Genomic DNA, 19,342 nt, shown 5'->3' on the forward strand with positions numbered 1-19,342 from the left:
TACACCGGGGCGTTGGGTGATGATTTCCGATGTCAAGTGGAAACCGTTCCGAAAATTGATTATGGTAATATTATGTGAGAAAAGGTTTCCGAACAGGTCGGATCAGAAGCCAAGCGGCCGGGACCGACGTTGATGAAGCGTAAAAACACGTCCTACTCCTTACGCATGATTGCGTACGCGACTTGAAACCGATCCTCTCGACTGGCAGACAATGTGCAAATCGGCAGAGCCTTGACACTTGCCTGCTTCTTACTTTGTGCGTTTCGAAACGATCGTTTACTTTGATTCACCCTACAAAAGACAAACCATCCTACAAGCGAACAGGTGTGTTTGTGCATTTGTTTGTGTGTGACTGCGAAACTGTGCGAAAAATAAAAGAAATAAGCCATGCCCCATCAGAATGAGACGCTCGAAAAGGTTCTACCATCACACGTGCTTCACTCCCTTCCTAATGAGGCGGTCGGTTTTACGCAAGGGCCAAAAAGTGGCACGGCCGGATCGGATCGGATGTCTTCAGCGGCGGCAAATTAAATGTTGTAAAACACGCTTGTCTACAGCACACTTAGCATGCAGGAAGGGAGTGTGAGTGCACTTGTTGCTTGGCCGCAAGTAAGAACAAGTTCGAGGTGTAGCAACGATTAAGCCTCTTTACCATCATGGTTGGGCAGGTTGTTTTGCTCCGCAGCACACTGCGTGGTGAACCGTGCTAAGGGGTAATTCTTACGTACGGTATCAACTTTATGCGCGGAATTATGACCGTTCCGGCGATCGACGTTTCATCGCCGGTGCTTGCTGTTGGCCGTTGGTTTTGTCAACCCAAAACCACTTCACCATTGTCCTTATAAGGAGGAGATCGTGAGAGCGTCTATAATATGTGTGGCTCAAAGAGGGAGGATGCATGTGCCTCGTTGATATCGATGGCAGCGCATTCGTTCATCTGGGACTAGGAGTGGTAGAAGGAGTGGTCTATTAAACGTAAGTTGAGCCGCGAACCAGTGTGTATGCCGTGTAATGTTAATAGGACTGAGGACGGCATAGTCAAATAAGGACATGGCGTCAGTAAATTGATCACCACTTTATATTACCACGTATGAGAAAACATTGTGCTTCCTTCATTAACTGTTATGGTACGCGATGTAAACGCTTGAAATGTAATCTGTGGCGTGTGCTCACGTGCTTTTATGGTTGTTTTTTTATACTCCCTCTACTAATTTAAGAAATCGTGCAACAGAATGAAATATGATCTTTATTAAGAAGAAATGTTAAAAAATATATTAAGCTTTTTAACACTATCTTGAATCTCAAAGATTCTAGAATATGTGTAGGAAATTTGTGATCATTATACCAGGCAGTAAATGAAATTAAGGTGGAAGTAGTTAATGCAATGCAATGCGTCGATAATCAATGCTCAACGTTAAATCGGTAGTTTGCTCTTAATTTTAAACGTATAATTTTTCAAATCGACGATTTGCCCTGATTTTCAAATGCCTGAATTTTGCTCTAATTATAGTTTTTATAAACGAAAGAACGATTTCTCCAGATTTATTCTCGCACTTAACCAACAATGGTCATTGAAATTTATTTTTAAAGAAAAAAATCTCTCTTTTTTGGTCAAACGGTGATGCCGACAGAATAGTAGCCGGACTGATCAGAAATGGAGGTGCGGCACTAGAGAACTAAATTAATCGAATTATTACTGAGGTATGGAATAGTGAATCGATGCCTTGTGAATGAAATCTTGGTATCATCTACCCCATATACAAGAATGGAGATAAGCTAGAGTGCAGCAATTACGGGGGTATTACGGTGTTGAATACCGCTTACAAAATATTCTCCCTTATACTACAAGATTGTCTTGTCCCATACGTTGAAAAGGTAGTTGGAAACTGTCAGATTCTGAAACGGAAAATCAACCACTGATCAGATCTTCACCATCCTGGCAGATCGTAGAGAAGATGGCAAAGCAGTAGCTACACTCCTTTCATTTCTTCGTCGACTTCAAGGTCGCTTACGACAGCATAGCCAGGGTAAATCTTTACGATCCATTGAGCTCTTTTGGAATCCCAATCAAAATTACTAGACTAGTACGAATGACAATGACCAACATCACATGCCAGATGATGGTGGATGGAAAACTCTCAGGACTCTTTGCTACCACCAAAATGATGGGCTAGCTTGTCTACTCTTCAACCTAGCGCATCCGCGATTCGGAGGTGGAAACTTCGGGGACTATCTTCTATAAGTGAATCCAGATCCTGGCATACGTTGATGACATAGACATCATTGGTTTACGATTCTACTACGTGGCGGATGCTTTCCACAGGATTGACCAGGGGACAGAAAACCACGAGTTGGAAATTAACGAGCCAAAAGCCTAGTTGATGGTGGCACCACCAGCTAATTCGCAATCGGCCAAAATTTCACCTATCTTGGGTCAAAAATCAGCACCGATGTGTCGTAAGAATGTCACTGGACGACACAGCCCGTAATGTTCTTTTAGGTCGTCCACATGGGCAGAGGAGGAGTGGTAGGAACAAATTGAGATGGAGCGATTGCGTTGATGCTTCTGACAGAAAGGCCGGGTTAAGTGAGCGGTTTAAAGGACTCCTGCAGCAGGCCAGGGCCGTGAAGTGGTTGTAACTCTGGATAAGTAAGTTAGTAAGTAAGTAATTACCAACGTTAATTAAAACTTTACTTTTTCAACTCAAAACAACGATCGTTTTGCCGTCATTTGTAAATGGAAAAATCCGCAATGATTTTTCATAGCGCTCTGAACACAACGTCCGTCATTTCTTTTCGTTTTATTATTTCATATTAGTATTTCATATTATTGCAAATTTATATTTCACATTATTCAATCTTTCAACTGAGATGTAACAATTCAAACACTTGGTACAAAACCATGGTGCCATTATTTACAAACACTGGAATTACATCTTCATATGTAACACTTTTTTAAATATATTGAGTTATTCGTATGTGATTTAAGAAGAGAAATATTCCTCACATTTCCCTTCCATTTATTCACAAAGTCCACGGTTTTACAGGTCTGTTTGGAACGTACAGTTCTTGGCTGTGATGATAATTCTCCGAAGATAAACCATTGCGCATCGAAAATTGTTCGCTTCGTAGCTTGTATTCCGCATCTTTGCATTGAACCTTCGAAAGTAAACGTCTGTGCCGAAGATTGCGGTCCACGGTACGGTGCACCGGTGAAGAGTACTAAAGCAATCTGTAAAATCTGTTACCGGTTGGCACGGTTCGAAACGAAATGAGAAGAGTTTCTGTTGGCGCGGTTGTGTTTTCTCTACTCGTTTGTTCACCCCCCTCCCTCCTCCTGCATGTGAGGCATATGTGTTTTCGAGTTCTCTCTGCACACCAGTGCCCAAACGGATCGGCCAGGCCATGCTAGGTCGTGACCCGGGCGCGGATGAGTGCGCGCTACCGGACGAACATTATTTTACAAGAAAATATTGTCAAAGCCGTCAAGGTTGGAGTTTTTATTTATTTATTTGCATAATTATGTACGTTATCGGGCTGTCATTTTCGATTTGGTGATGCTGCTACTTTGACCCACATGGTTATAGTGGCGTGACTGTGAAGAAGTGTTGAAAGTTATTGAGCAACTTGCACCACATGGTTTTCACCATCTTGCGTAACTTGAATATATCTTTTTTTTGCAAAATTTTCTTCCAATTTCATGAATCGAACTGCCTTTATTGTCTCGAAGCATACAGCATGATTAGGGTACCGATCAGGGTACGAACTAGAAGTTTTTGCCTTTAGGACACACCGAACCAAAAAGATCGTTTTCCTAAGAAGATGTCCGCAACAAATCTGAATCTCCAAACGGTACAGCTCTGTGCAGCACTTTGGTGGGCGTCTTGTAGAGGACCTTTGCACCGAACCACTGTAGTGTTCTGTCCGGGCGGTCCGAAGATGCATAATGTATACATCATATTGCTAGCCAGCAGCGCTACAGCCCCACTCCCTGTGCTATATGGCACTGTCGTTATTTGTAAAAAATGATGTTTTATCACGATTTCAATTCTGCGAAAGCTAATTGATAATTGCACGTTTGACAAATTGAACCGAAACCAATAGACTGTTAAGTAAGCTATGTTTTGATGGGTTTGACCGTGGTTCCGGCATCGAAATGCATCTATGCCACGATGAACTTAAATCGTGGCGTACAGCATAAAGCTCTATGCTTATGCGGGCTGTATGTTAGTGATACCATGGGCATGCACAAGACGTTGGCAGTGGAGGCCTGTGTTTGCATAGCGTGCTAAGTTATGATGCTAAGCATGCATACCGTTGCGTCCAGCGGTCACTGCACGGTGATGTTACCGGGAGAGTAGAGAGCGAACTAACAAATGGACTAGACTGGAAGGTAGATGGTAGCGCACTTTAACATAACCTCCATCCCATCCCAACAAAAGGGAATAGCAATGAGGGTCACTTGTTCTGTGGCAGGTCGAATAGGTTTTGCGTCGATATAGTTTTGCATATTTTATACCGGTACCACCACCGGTACCACCACCGACACCACCACCGGTGTTCACCGGGTATCGGGTTTGAGAGATAAATGGTATGATACCTCTTCCGGGCATGATCTGAAATGATGGAGTCGTAGAGATGTTGTTTTCGGATGTTAACAAATGGCAAAGATCAATCGTAAGGGGATTGAAAATAAATTATTCTAACAAAGCCATGAAATTGGTTGTCGCCCTTTCGTGGCTGCGGACCAGTTTTGAGTTGCGAAAAGAAAATTAAAATTTTAATCACCCGTAATTTTATGACTTTTTATTTTAATACAGCTGCCTGGAAGATGTGATTGATTTAAAAATATTTTCTGTAGCTTTAGTGCCAGTAGTGATTTGTATCTAAAAATGTCTTATATGTTGTTTAAATATTCTCTGCAAGTGAAGCCTCACATGAGGAAGAACCCCCAAAATGCCAAACGAGCATAAATAAATGAAGTTGCTCGTCAGACGGTCCTGATGTGTGATCAGACTCTCCCTTTGCGCAAGATTCCACTGTCATGTTCCGGCCCGAGGCTATCCATCGTGCAGGTAATCTGTCAAAACTAAAGAGGAAGAAAATACCCGACCGAAACACATGCATGCTGCGTTCCACCGGACACCTCCGCTTACCATTGGCCGCAAAAGGACTTGCCAGGCAGACTCTGGGAGAGACTTCCCCGCACGGGTATTGTGTGGTTGAATTATTTATTTATGCCCCGCACTCTACGCTCTTTCCACTGGAATCACTTTATTAGCGTGCACTTTGGCTTCGTCCGCGCACCGACTGTTTGGCAAAACTTCCCGGACGCTCCTTGCGTTTAGGGTTAATCCCACCCGCGTTCGTGTGGTGTTGCTTTTTCTTTTTCGGCGCATACGAAGTGTATGCAACAATGGATGCGGTCAAACGGTCATCATCATCATCATGCGACGCGTCCCTTTCTTCGGCGCTGGTTCGCTATTCGCAACAGTTGTTGACGAAAAATGGCCCCGCACCGAATGCCAGGCATATGAGCGCGAACGTACGTGTACGTGTGGTTGGCCCTGTGGATAAGTCATAATTCACCCAAACACCGCGCCTTGGTCGGCGGCGCTGAGATATGGTGCCCGGATTGGGATGGAATCGTGGATCTGGCCGGTTTTGCGCACCGATCGCTGTCTCGCGCGCGCCAGCATCACATCGATCCACTTTTCGCCCGGAGCCATGAAATCGGAATCGGATATGACATATGACCTTACCCTTCGCTGGAGGGAAGAATCGTTTTGCCAAACGATGAGTCGCGTTCGGTGCGGTTCTTGCGTGCTATGGGCCCATACACGTTGGGCAATATATCCACCCGCACTTGGGTACGAGACCGTGAAGTGATTTTTCAATATCACACAGCACCGGATAGGAGATCCAGCGACAGGAAGGGTGTAGAATGAGAAGTAATTTAAGGAAAATGATCCAAAAGCTGCACGTTGCTTAGGGAGTAGACGGAGCTAATGGTTCTAACGTAAAGTCGTGGAACGGGGCACAATGGGCGCACATGGTATGTGAATAAGATGTGGAGAAGAAAAATGTTGTAAATTAAATTCTTTTTTGTTTAAATGAGATTGCAAAGGTGAAGCATTCCACCTTACATGTTGTAAGTCCAAGCTTAATGTTTTTACTTATACAAATATTTTGCATATTTAGCAATAAAAGGCTCCCACAAATTTTGTCCTGCATACGTAACATTATTCTCGACAATAATCGTTGCGTTCAGGGTCTTACTAAACGATGCACGATAGTGCGGTCTTCCAATTCCACACGACCGATCGGGATCACATGTGTAATTATATAACATTTATTTTTCGCGCATTATCTTTCCCTGTACACTATGGTGCTGGTGCGGAACTTTCGTTCTTTGTTTGCTCATCAATCCATCATGATCATTAAATACCGACGGTTCTGCAGCTATGGAAAAAGAGCAAAATTGTGCAGAAAGTTGTAATATCGATAGTCGGGTTTTTTTTTGCACACATATCACAATTACCATCAAACTCATGCACGGTAACGGAAAGATGTTGTGATCCTATTAACCGTTGCCAGAGCGCCCGTCGCGAGTCTCTTATAATTTGCGATCCATTCGTGCTGTGCCGAAAACAAACACCATCGTTGCTGCCATTTTTCTGCAATGCCTCAAATGCATTTTTTTTCGCGTGCTGCTGGTACTGTATGAAAAAAATAACACTTCAGCCATCATTATTGATAATTTCTCATGCACAAACATTAGCGAAATATACATCACGGGATGGTTTGGGTGGTTGAACGCTTAGAAGCGATTTGCCTGCACACGTTTCGTGAGGTGAAGCGTGTGAAAAGGCGTGAAATTAGATTATATCCTTTCGTAAGCAAACAAACCATTAGCCACGGTAATGGCTGAGACCGGAGGGCCTGACCCGTCAGCAAAACGGGTTAGTAATTGTTTATTTGGTGCTCAGGCACACCAAATGTGTGCAAATAAACGCAGATTTGACATGCGTAATGGACTAACGTTGAAATTCGGAATTTTTTGTTTGTTTGAAGTAAAAGTGTGGGAACATGTGCTAATTTGAGTTTGAAGCCTTCTGTAGTAATTCATGTATTGTTAACAGACTTTATCGGTTAAAGCTTTATTCTTTATTTTACATTGTTGATATTTTACAATCACCCATGTGTGGATCAGATCTACGCATTGGGTAAAAAAATGTAATAAACATTGTACTTTCAAAAATATGCAAAACGTATTGAAACAATTTTTAATAGAATGGAAAATAAAACCCGAACAGCACATTCTCACCACGAGGTATATAAATAAATAAAACGACAAATGATTGCCAGCCGCATCACAGCATTATCTTGCTTGAAGCCCTTCAAACGAAAAGCTTTCCACTGGAACTATGCTCCAGTCGAATTCATTGCTTCACGAGGGCACACCCATGTAGTATGGAAAGGCAACGTTGTCTTCGGTCGAGCCATTATATCAACCGGAAATTGTTGTCAAATCAAATTACAATATTTTATGTCTGATATTTCATTCGGCTTCGTTCCACCGACCGAACGAAGGAAACAAAGATCGTAGACACCGAGACCATCGAACTGATAGTGAAGGATGACGACGGTGATGATGATGACGGGAACAAATGGGACGCGCAGCGTGCGAATCAAATAAAATGTCCAACCGCCATGGTTGAGGAGCAGTTGGCGTGAAAAAGAAGAAGGTAGAAAGGGGGAGCCACGAATTGATGCAAAGAACAAATAAAAAAGGAGAAAAATATGTGTGAACAAAAGTCACAATATTCACAGTCTCCGTATCACACGGACCATGCGAACGGTACGCCAGCATAAGCTGATGCTGTATTTTTTTTGTGACCGGTGAATTATTAATGATTTTTCCATCCTCTAACTTCAATCCGTTTGGCAGGATCCGAAATTGGCAGCACACGAGTTCGTCGCTTGCCGCCACGATCGAGAATGTGCTGAGTCTTTCGTTTCCATCGATGAGTCAGCGCGTTCGGGTACGGTATTGGCCCTACCTATCTTGATCGATCGTCAGTCGATCACTTGGTATCACGTCCATCTTGCACGGTTCCCCGAGTCCATTACGGTGCGTACGCGGTGATCGCAATCATTAAGATCTTTAACCGTAGAAATGAACTGATTTCAAATGCGATCTTGGAACGATCCTGTTGTTGTCGGCTACCAATATAAGGAGGCGTGGTAGTCTGTTCTCCCGCAGACAGTGGCTTCCTGTCGGCGAGCTAAGGCAAACGGAAGGCTATCAAGTAGTTGCTAGCATTGTACGTAGCTGCATCGTTCGCATAGTGCAAACCGCACCGAGAATGCAACTGAAAATGCGAAGTAATGCTGCCAATTAGCGATTGTTGTTGGCAGCATTGTACGCAACAAGGTTTTCCCTGTACGTACGCGCTCCTTACGATCATTAAGCCATTTGTATTGCAGCTGCAGCGGAGTACGCAAGCATTCAAGCTTGCGTTGCATCTGGTTGAGATCGTTATCGCTAAATCTCTCCATCATATGTAGGGGTGTGAACGAGATTTGACGTATTTTCCGATCGCTTGGAGATCCTGTTTCCAGAGATCGATTAGCGCACGCAGTTGCGTTTCGGGATAAAGATCTTAAAACGCTCATTAGGAAATCAATCAATCAATTATCGCAATTATGATATTTCAACAAACGGCTCGAGTGAATAATTACCGGGTTCGCTTTTTCGTCCGTCGACAACACCGCCTAATGCTTGCCGTGATGGAAAACTACAAACACATTTTTTTAGAACCGTGGAAAGGGTTTCACGGTGCTGATGAGCGCACTCTAATGGACTTGTTTCGAGCGAGCTCGTCAATTCCCACACCCTGTCCGGCAGGTCGCACGGTACGTTCCGTTCATGGGTCTCGCACTCCCTCTGGGCACCAGAAGAAAGAACATCAATCTATCCATCGGTGGTTTTTGACGGTTTCTACTTAGAGTGGTCCGTTTTGTTTTACTTTTTTGGTCCGATCGTACCCAGGTAAACTGATCAGCTAAAATTTCTAGGCAAAAGCGAGATGATACATGCTATCGTTTGGGGGTTGAGATGATAACTTAAATACATACGCGAGATGAAATCCGATAGGGAGTAGCTGAAAGCGTGAGCCAGCTAACACTCCCGACACGGGTCCGTGCATAACGAGACGGACAGGTTCTCTTGGGGGACTCGCAACTTCTGAATCGATCACCTGCTGCCTTACGATCGGAGGCCTTCTTTTCCTCCAAGCACGCTAATTAGCGTACCGTGGTGGATCGTTTTGAAAGGCATCAATCATCGTTTTGGGGTGCAGGGAGCCAACCAACCAACGGCCAACTGCGGAAGACAACGAGGGTAACAGGGTGAGTGAAAAAAAACCGCTTTGGCCCGTGGCAACATTTTGGAAGCCTCCCCTCGACGCCAAGACTGGCCGGCTGAGATTTGTGGCCAACGGTTTGGACAGAAGGTGGTGTGCTGTTCGATGAAAAATTTTAATTAATTTCTACCGCACCGGTGCCTTGTTTTTCCACGACACCGGGCGTGCTGGGTGAACCCGTCGTGCAGGCAGAAACCGCGAGAACCGGATTACATGCTGGACAAGGGCATTAGAAAGCTTTATCTGATTTGTGCATAATGTTACAGCTCATACACCCGTGCCCGGATGGATTAGTGACCGGTAGAGCGTAACTGACACCACGATTTAGAGCAAATTCAATCTCCTGCTTGAAAGCCATAGCTTTGCAAGCAATTAGTCCTGAAGGGATAACTGGTAAATTGGTTGTAGATTGAGTTTAAGTTCCAAAGCAAATGGGAAATTAAAGTATTCGAAAGTTCCCTCAGTAGTGTGTTACTTCAATTGTGTTAAAATCGTCCATTTTGTATTTAAAAATAAGTATTTAACCTAAGTGCGAGTAAAGTAATAAGTGAATAAACATATAACTTTGCTTCGTAAAAAAAGAATGCCTTTAATGTTAAAATTGGAATGTAAAGGATGCTTTCGTTCGTAGCTTTACGATTCTAGCTATAGCGAGGTCCACTCCACGTATGTGAAACCGGGAGCCAAACATAGTATTCTAATCTACTCGCAATCAGGTTCGGGTTTGGAAATCGGCACAATAAATCATGCGCGCCCTCCCGTTCCAGGAGCCTCGGCTGGCAATAAATTCAGTCTGCAACAGTTTTGTTGCCTTCCTACCTACTGGCAAGGCTCTCCGTTTTCCTGGCTATTCAATGCGCGATATAGCGCTTCTGGCAGCGAGATAAACCACCCGGTCTGGCTCATCTCACACTCCACCCAGGCTGGATGACTGCGTGCTTCATTTTAGAATCGCGATTGGGTCCAGATTGGAACGCTGCATTCATTAATATGCACCGGTTAATGACGGTCACGCGGTACGCACAGATGACAACTTTGTAGCTCCGTGTGTAAATCTATCAACCTGTCAATATTCATAACGAACTGTTCAATCTTTTCGGGTATGCCCCTTACGCTTCGGATGACACTTTTACGCGCTGGAACACCGTACGGCGATACGCGGTAGCGTCGGAATGTTGGTCCGTTTTGTGCAGGCTGTTTCTGTTACGATGACTTTCCAGCCGACGACTGAGTAAAGATTGATTACCGCATGCCTTGGAGAGATGCAGTGGAAAACAAATTTCGAATCCGACTCGCATCGATTTGAGTGTGTGTCACGGGCCCGTGCGGGAAGATGCTCATCGGCGAGACCGGTCACCAGTGAAAAGAGTGAAATAAACCCGAGTGCAGAGCTGAAACGGTTGAGATGCATCTTATGGTTGATCTGGCCGAAGGCTACGCAGAGACCATCATGCAACTCCCTTTCAACTTTCTGCCCGTACGATGCAACCAGGCAAAGGTAAAGGTTTGTCTTAATTCCAGTGTTACGTTGCGCCCTCCGCACTCACCGCGGACGTGCGCGCTTCGGATGTCAATTACTTTTCATTTCGGACACGTGGATACGCCGGGAACGCTTAACGGTGGATCCTGCATCCCAGCCCGGTACCGATAGGCAATAGGGGCATGTGTTAAAATTTGTCCCTCGGGCGACACTTGCGAGCGGATCGTTTCGAACTGGTTTCGGTGCACATGAGATGTAAATTAAGGGAATGTGAAGAAAGGGCGACCGACGGTGGTGGAGCGACTTCGGGCGAACACATGAGTGAACAAGCATCATAAAACGGTGACACTTAAGAGCTTATTACGGGCTCTGGTGATGTCTGAGGGATGTAATTTCCTCGTATTATTGAATATTATAGCTAATAAAAGTTGTGAATATTTCGACCACTGTTGGCAATGTTTGCTTGTACGCTTATGAAACTTATTGAATCGAAACAAGTGAAACATAATAATACAATAAATATGATGCCCTTGCCAAACAAGATTTGTTTTACAGTGTAAAAACAACCAATAGCTGATGATGATGTCCTAATTATTTTATGAAACCTGTACTCTTTACTCACATTGTGGTCTTATGCGCTAGAATCGGTCCGAAAGAAAAGGTCCATCGTAAAATATTCGATTGCTGTTTGGATTTTCTTCAGTCCCTCTTAAGGAGATAGTATCATGACTGAATGATGTGTTGACTTCTAATAACAGGGACAGATCCTCCAGAATTGTAGACGCGTGTGATAAGGATTGCTATAGCATTTCAATGTATTCTCGGGTATTCAATGTATTATTTCGGGTTTGAGTAGCAGCTTGCGTTTTTTTTTTGGGATAAACTATTGATCCTTGGGGCGGCCCGTTGGCATGATGGTAGCGGCGCCGGCCTTCACACGAACGGACCGGACCAAAATTCCATCTGGGCCAATCCCCCGTAGCAAAGACTGACTATCCGGCTACGTGGTAAAATAAGTCGATACGGACAGGCCGTTCCAACGAAAAAAAAAAAAAAACTATTGATCCTTTTTGATTGTATCTCATAGCCTTGACAAGAATGGTTTAAATGTTCAACATGTTGAAATATGTTGATTAAAATGTAAAGCAATGCTGTCGGGCCGGCTTCGTGAATTAAGAAAAAACAGTAGCGAGGCTGTTGGGCAGAAGTGTGTTACTGCCTGCATTCAATCTAGAACCAACAAAAGATTAATATATCTTGAGGACAGTTTGACATGATATACCTGATGGAAAATTAGAACCAAATATTCAGCCTCAACGTGATATTACGAATGACGTCAGAATAATTAGCTTTATATGTTCACTTGCTCGCTATACTCATCGTTGAACTGGAACCAACAACTAGTGAGGCCAATGACGCTGACATTCTCTATTAATACTTAAACTCAATTACACAAATTACATCCCGCTCGTAATGCTATTTGAATATACCACCGCTACTCATCACCATCGCCACCGCCTAAAACTTCGCCGAAGTCACGTTTTAGGCTTGCTGGCTTCATGTGTTTATTTTTGGATCACTTTGGACCAACCCGGCACGGCACGGCTTAGACACTTGCCGGCAGCGTCGCGATCGTCGTCAGCATGCCAAGGACGGATATGTACGGTTTGGTTTCCACATCATCCTGTGCCAATAATAAAAGAAGAACGATAAGCAGGTAAAAACGTGCCGATGTCCAAGCCAACAAGACCGTTCCGCATTATACGGCACGAGTCCTTTCGCTCCTTATGACGTCAATCGAGCACGCTACACGCACCGACCAGCCCGGTTGCTCGCGTGTAAGGACCTCGTTGCATCGTGCGACACGTTCTCCGAAGCAGACGTCGTGGTGTGGCCGGGTAAGAACGCTGCAGGGTGAGCACTTGGTAAATTGCATCCTTTCCGGGGAAGGGTTGATGCCGTGCGGCGAAGGCGTGCGACGTTTGGACAGTCATCGTCACGGTCAGGGTTTCGGGCATGTCAAGTACAAATATGTGCCACCACTTTTTTTTGCGGTTGTTTTAACAGAGGGGCAGCAAGATGGCAGCGTACATGCGAACTGTTGATTCCTGGAGAGTGTGGCTGGGTGCATTTGCCCGGCCGGTTATCGTAGTGTGTGGGTTTCATTCATAAAATTGATACTCCCATGCCTGAGAGTTCGCCGTGCTTAAGTGTTGTGTGCGAGTAGGTTTTGGCAACGTATGTGTGTTGTACAGTAGTGTGAACCGACATTGAATTTACCCCTCCGAAATAACAAATTCATACACGAGAGCACGAACATACGCACACCAAATCATCCTGTGTACCTTCCGGCGGAATGACGTCAATAAAATGGCCGAGCCGAAATTGGGTGTATTGCATGAGCAGCAACACGTACAGGGGCACACATCTAGAACGTACTAGGTGTCCCCACATGCACTACCACCTTCCGTTCCGTTCCGCTAACCAAAAACCCATCGACGTAAAATTGAAGAATGAAATATCGATTTATGCTGTGTGCTCCAGCCGGGTCCTTCTTCGTACCGACTCAACCATGGGTGAGGTAAGTTCCATAGTACTCACACAAGCATTTTATCAAGGTCATTGCTACTTGTTGATATGTACAGCTAGAATACGGACAACTACACGGACAGAAACAAAAATCCTGGTCTAACTGGTACAGGGCCGACGGTGAGACTGCGCAAAAGGGCTCAAGTTCAGGGATACAGCCAGGAATTACTGTCCGGCTGGTCCAGATAACCCTGGACCTGTATGTATATTTCCGTGTATGAGTGTGTGTGTCTCCATTTGCTTATAAAAAAAATGCAATTGCAACCTGTGACGCAAGCCGTGCCTACCTCGAGCAAGTACCGAGGAAAGCCGTATAGATTAGGAACAACTATTAGTATACCAGGTGACTTTATCTAATAGCCGGAAGCACGTCACAGTCGGAATCGACTTTGGAAGCTAAAAATAAGCGTCGGGATGCTTATTTATCGAATGAGCTAAATTGGCCAGCCCTGACTGCTGTTTTATAAGTCCTACGGATGGCTAAAGATAGACACTTTGTAATGTAAGGGAATAACCGGGAACTGAATATATGCATGGAGAATCCCAAAAGAACCAAAGTTGACATGGATTTGTTGTAATTTAATAAATAAAAAAGCCAATAGGGATATTTGATTCAGCCGAAGAATGCATCAGAAATACCACCAATTTCATATTTTATAATAAATACAGCTTTTCCTGATCTTAAAAAAACATGAAACTTGTCAAACATGCTTATGAATTTCATGTGGAGCAGCTAACGACCAAACCCAATGCCACATGCCACAGATGTATTGTATCGCTGAGGTTAAATGCATTTGATCAATAAAAATGGTCACAATAGCAGCGAGGAAATAAAACCCCGCACACAAACGCTTTGCCGCCAGTCCGTGTGGCTGTCCAGCCGAGTCTCTCGGTGAGCAGTGCCGTAAAGCGGGTTGATTTTGATTAAAGGAAGGCAGCGAAAAACAAAGATTCGACAAATTAATGCACACTATTCTCCGTACGAGCGGAAACATCCTACCGAGCACAAAAAAAAACGGTTGGTTCCGGCTGTGTAAATCGGGTCCGACTGTATGCTTATTTAAAATCATTTTACACCCATTGACTGTCCGGGAACGTTTTATTGTTCTATATGATTTTCTTTGCGTTTTTGTGTGATTGCATCATTTATTCATTTTTTTTTTTGGGGGAAGGGTGCCATGTAAGAGGCTGCATGCGAGGGCTTTTATTAGGGTTTGATTGAGCAGCATCTTTTGTAAATCTTGTTAACTATATTTTTTCGATGACAATTAAAAAATACACATACTTTGTCAGACAATGTTACAGGGTTATAGTTTTTACTATTTGTATTATAAGATTATACGTGAAGTTTTGATAACAACTTCATCGCCAATATGTCATACCGCTTTGCAATCAAACTGAACAAACAAACTGAGAAGGTCCTGTGATATTTTTGTGGACCCATACCACATCGATGGCAATAAACAGCTAGACGCCTTGAAACAATTCGTTAGCACCACAGGTAGCTCGTATAATAAAAGACGAGAAAAACAAATGTTGCGACATTAAACCAATAGCTAAGCAACAAAGGCACCAAAAAAAAAACCATACACACCCGAACTCAATCGACATCCGTTCCGATTGGGTCCGATTGGATGGCACCGATTGGCACTGGAACTGTTGGACCCCATGTTGTTACGAAGTCGTACGCTAACCCAAAACCCAGCAAGTGACGCGCTTATCAGCGGTTTCGTTTTTTCTCTATCTTCACGGCACAGTGCGACCGTTGCCGATTACGTGGCGAGTGCCAGAATCAGCAGTTTTATGAAAAATTTTAGCTCATTTAAAGCCAATTAAAAACAGTCAAATTGTGTTATTAGCCAAGCTGATTCACGAGGGAACGCCAGGAGTAGAAGCGAGTGCATTGAGATACGGATCGCGTGACGGCACATGCTGCTGGGGGACTTATCGTGATCGAGCGATCTTGGACCGATGTCGACAACGTCGGCATAAATATGGATTTATCTGACAAATGTTGGGGTTGTCTTCACGATATTAAGCTCTATTTTTCGAGAAGCTAACGAAAAGATGAAAGAAATTCAAAGCGCACCCGCTCCGAAAAGGGTTTTGTTAGGTTAAAGTTGTCACACGATCGCACACTGATCAGAAAGGGCCATCTATCTCGAAAGATCAATGAAAGATCTAACCGATCGATCCGGATCAACCCTAAATCCCGACAATACGCGGTTATGTTTGATGATCGGGCGTGTTACAAGATAACCTCCGATTATCTTAGAGAAAAACACCCTTTTTCAAATGTCTCCATACCTTCAACGGTCCACAAAACCGTTCCCTGTATGGAAAAAGGAATCCAACGAAGGGTGAGAGCTGTTTTAATTTGTGCGCAACAAGCTTTGGTAAGACGCGTTGCGGTGTGTTATAGTGCGGTGTTGAGCGCGTTATGCACGTCCCAGGCTAATTATGACATAATTTACGGCTTGTTGCGGTTTGCAGCTAACGATCGGGATGTCATTTTTTTTTGGTTTGGTTCATATTCCACGTCTTCGTTACACACGTCGCTTTATAGCATTCAGGTTGGGAGTGTCTTCGAGAGGGACACAGGGTAAAACAGAAATAATCAATATTTTTAAATAATCAACACACCTGCCAGACAGGCGGTGCGGTGCGTCTGGATTGTTTTCTTCGAGCTCGGTTTGATGTGTCTCGAACGAAACAAGCTGCCAAATAGCTGTCGAATGGTCGTCAACCGATCGCAGTTGACAGACACGGTTCCGCCCGGTACGTTTTGAGCCTTACAGTTCTGGAGCAGGTTTCATTTCTACCGGTGTGCTTTGTAGGGGGTGATGATGCACCCCCGGAGCAGTGCTCCCGAGTGTGCGGTGACCGACGAGGGTGGGTGCTCGTAAGGTAAAACATCACCTAAATTTGCATACTAATCGTCAGCGTAATTAGATGACGAAATGTTAATGAACCCCGCGGGATGCCTTCCCTCCATACCACTCGATTCGGGGAAAAAGCGGCCAAACTCGTACCGGGCTCGCGTTATCGGTTGTTACCGGCGATAACTGCCGTTGTTGTCTGTTGTTTTATTGGGATTTCGATGATCATCGAAAATATTTCGATCGATTCCGGCTCCTTCAGCCATGCGGTGTGCCGTCAAGAATGCGTTCCAGCACATGCAGGGCACGTTCGGTTCGTTTTCTTTTATTTCGTTATAATTACGCAAAATCGACCAGAAATGCATGTTTTCAGCCGTGCTTCATGGTTGGAAGCTATCGTTATCGTTTGTTCGCCAGGTCTTTAGCGTGGATTCCATATTTTCTTCAAGCCGATGTGCAGTTTGTGTGTATAAATGTTTATGCATGTTCCAATTGGGACATTTTTGAAGAGGTTTTATTTGTGGTATAATTTAACCTCCAAACCGGAGCCAACCAACCAAGCCATTAGATTCGTTAGTTTAGGGTACCGTTCCTAGGGCGCTGACAGGGGACGGGTCTCTGTTCAGCGCTTCAGTTTGCCAGTATGTTGTCGTAGCGTGGTTGATTAAATTTACGATGCACTTTGTTTGTTTTAGTGGCGGAAAATGGCAGCGAACTTTATGGGACGTTGGCGTGCATCCGCACATGCCTGCTGGAGTAAAAGTGATAGTAGCTTTCGCTCCAATGACGGTTAAATTGCTTTTTGAACTGCTGCTTAAGTTGATTGTATGGTCACATTGCAACAAACGTGAGACAGAATATCTTTTTTAAAATTATTATTCGTTTGATTCTTCCTATTTGTTAACAAGCATTATTAACGCAGAGTAACTGACCATTTGGAAATATTAACATACGATTAGTACGAGCGCTTTTATTTGTGACGTTTCAAGCGCACTGTTTATTCAGTTGCAATTGTGGACGATCTATATATAAAGGTTTCACCCGTTTGAGAGCCAATCCAGTAATCTTCCCCGAACTGTAGTCCACTATAAAATGCATCATTATAAAACAACACTCACCGTGGTTTTGGCGGTCTCCTGCATGGTAAATATTAACAGTGACATGTATTGAGATCGTCAAAAGAAAGTTCGTTCTCCAAAAACACGCTCTCTTCCAGTTGGTGGCAGTGAATTGTCTTACAATACAAGAACTTCGAGCTCAAATTGCACAACAGCGCATTCAACAGCGATACGGCATTACTACTACGACTGAACCCACTACCACTACGAGTAGTAGCTCCAATTCGAGTACAACTGCTTCGGAAAGTAGTACCAGCAGTGCGGCAACTACCTCCACCGTGGAGTCAACGACGCAAAGTGCTACCAGTACCACAGAGTCTACGACGCAAAGTGAATCTTCTACCAGCAGCACTGATGCGGAAGCGACTTCTACTAGCGAATCTACAACCTCCGGATCATCAAGCACCGGTACAACGAGTGTTGAGGATGGGCTAATAGCTCAATACCGTGATCAAGTGCGACAGCAAGCTATTCAGCGTGCATTGGCAAGGGCAAGTGCATTGGGGTAACTTCTTATTGACTTATTGACATGATTTTCAGTGTTTTTTTTTTTTTTTGAAAATTATGCAAAAAGCTAACACACATTAGTTTTCATTTTGTTTATGAAGTAGCATGATTCGATTAAAAAAAACAGGATAAATTTTATTCCCAACTCAAACGGAAGCCCGGAATTCGGAAAGAATGTTCATAATCAAATCAGGAAACAGCGCTTTCAAATCTAAATAAAACACAGCATGGAATCGCCCGTACTGCGGAACTCGCACAGAGCAAGGTTCAAGGAACAAGGCAGGCATTGGATGAATAGCCGTTTTCGAGTCGTAAACGTTTAGCAGTGGCTCGTGAAAACGAAATCGAAATATTGCTCCGAGCGGAAGGACACTTGTTGAACGATACGGCCAAGATTGGTTTTACCGCGATTGCGGGAACATAAATGTGGTGCGGAAAAGCTCTCCAGCGAATCATAAAAAAGCGAGTTGAATCTTATTTCCCCTTTACCAAAGCACCACCAAAAGCCTGGCCGTGTAACTGGGTGGAGATGAAAGGCACGGTACGTGCCGGGTTCTGCGATACATGATGATACCGCCGTTGCCTCGCAATAAAACACGATGAAGTGAATTTTAATGAATATTATTTATGTACGTTGTTTTTATTTATACACATTTTAAACACAGAAATCAACATCGTATATGCAAATAATAAATAATCATAAAACTGAGTAACGAAAATTGTTCCCGTTTCAGCAACATTTGCTGCCCGTACCCGCCCGGCACGGGTTGCACTTTATAGCCATTTCCTTTCGGGCGTCCCGCCGTACAATGGTTTCCTTTCTTTCGCCACCGGTACGAAAGCTCATTTTGAGGCTTTTTTTTGCAGTACGACGGATTTTGCGTTGAAATCGTTGGTTTAATCTTCGTTTCTTATTTTTCGGGCTGGGTTAACATTCGATTTTCGCTTTCGATGCAAACCGAAGACGGTCGTTTGTTCGTTGCGGTGCCGATTTGCCCGGCTGCGATCATCTGACATGGCCGAAGGGAATGGTCAGGCTGTAATGGTTTTTTTTTGTGTTTCTCAGTTTTGCCGCTCAAAACATGACTGCATGCGATGGATTTGCAGTTGCTGAAAGGAGTAATGGGATGCACCGTTCGTTATGAAACGATACAAATAATAGTACAAATAACGTGACAGTGCAGCGCCGGAAACATTATAAATCATTGTTGGAGGGAAATTTCGAGGGGAGTGAAAATTGCTTAAGAATGTGATACAATTTTAAGTCTTCATTCTTCAAGAAATTCTTCAAGACCTCTTAGCATCGCTTACCTTCAATAGCCATCGGAAAATGTAAGCTTA

At 44.0% G+C, this 19,342-nt stretch overlaps 1 protein-coding gene across 1 annotated transcript; it reads left to right on the top strand.

Moving 5' to 3' along the window:
* The first annotated feature begins 17,468 nt into the window (after window positions 1-17,468).
* LOC128709028 (uncharacterized) lies at window positions 17,469-18,003 on the top strand. The gene is made up of 2 exons (XM_053804013.1): window positions 17,469-17,519; window positions 17,593-18,003. The coding sequence occupies exons 1-2, from the start codon at window positions 17,469-17,471 to the stop codon at window positions 18,001-18,003; spliced, it is 462 nt and encodes a 153-aa protein (XP_053659988.1).
* The last annotated feature ends 1,339 nt before the right edge of the window (window positions 18,004-19,342 follow it).

This window comes from Anopheles marshallii, chromosome 2 (genome assembly GCF_943734725.1).
Source record: "Anopheles marshallii chromosome 2, idAnoMarsDA_429_01, whole genome shotgun sequence".
Lineage (NCBI taxonomy): Eukaryota > Metazoa > Arthropoda > Insecta > Diptera > Culicidae > Anopheles > Anopheles marshallii.

Excerpts from the sequence above, each read along its gene's own strand:
- LOC128709028 (XM_053804013.1), top strand. The coding sequence starts at position 17,469 with ATGCATCATTATAAAACAACACTCACCGTGGTTTTGGCGGTCTCCTGC. Across the intron at positions 17,520-17,592 it reads TTTTGGCGGTCTCCTGCATG|TTGGTGGCAGTGAATTGTCT; the intron begins GTAAATATTAAC and ends GCTCTCTTCCAG.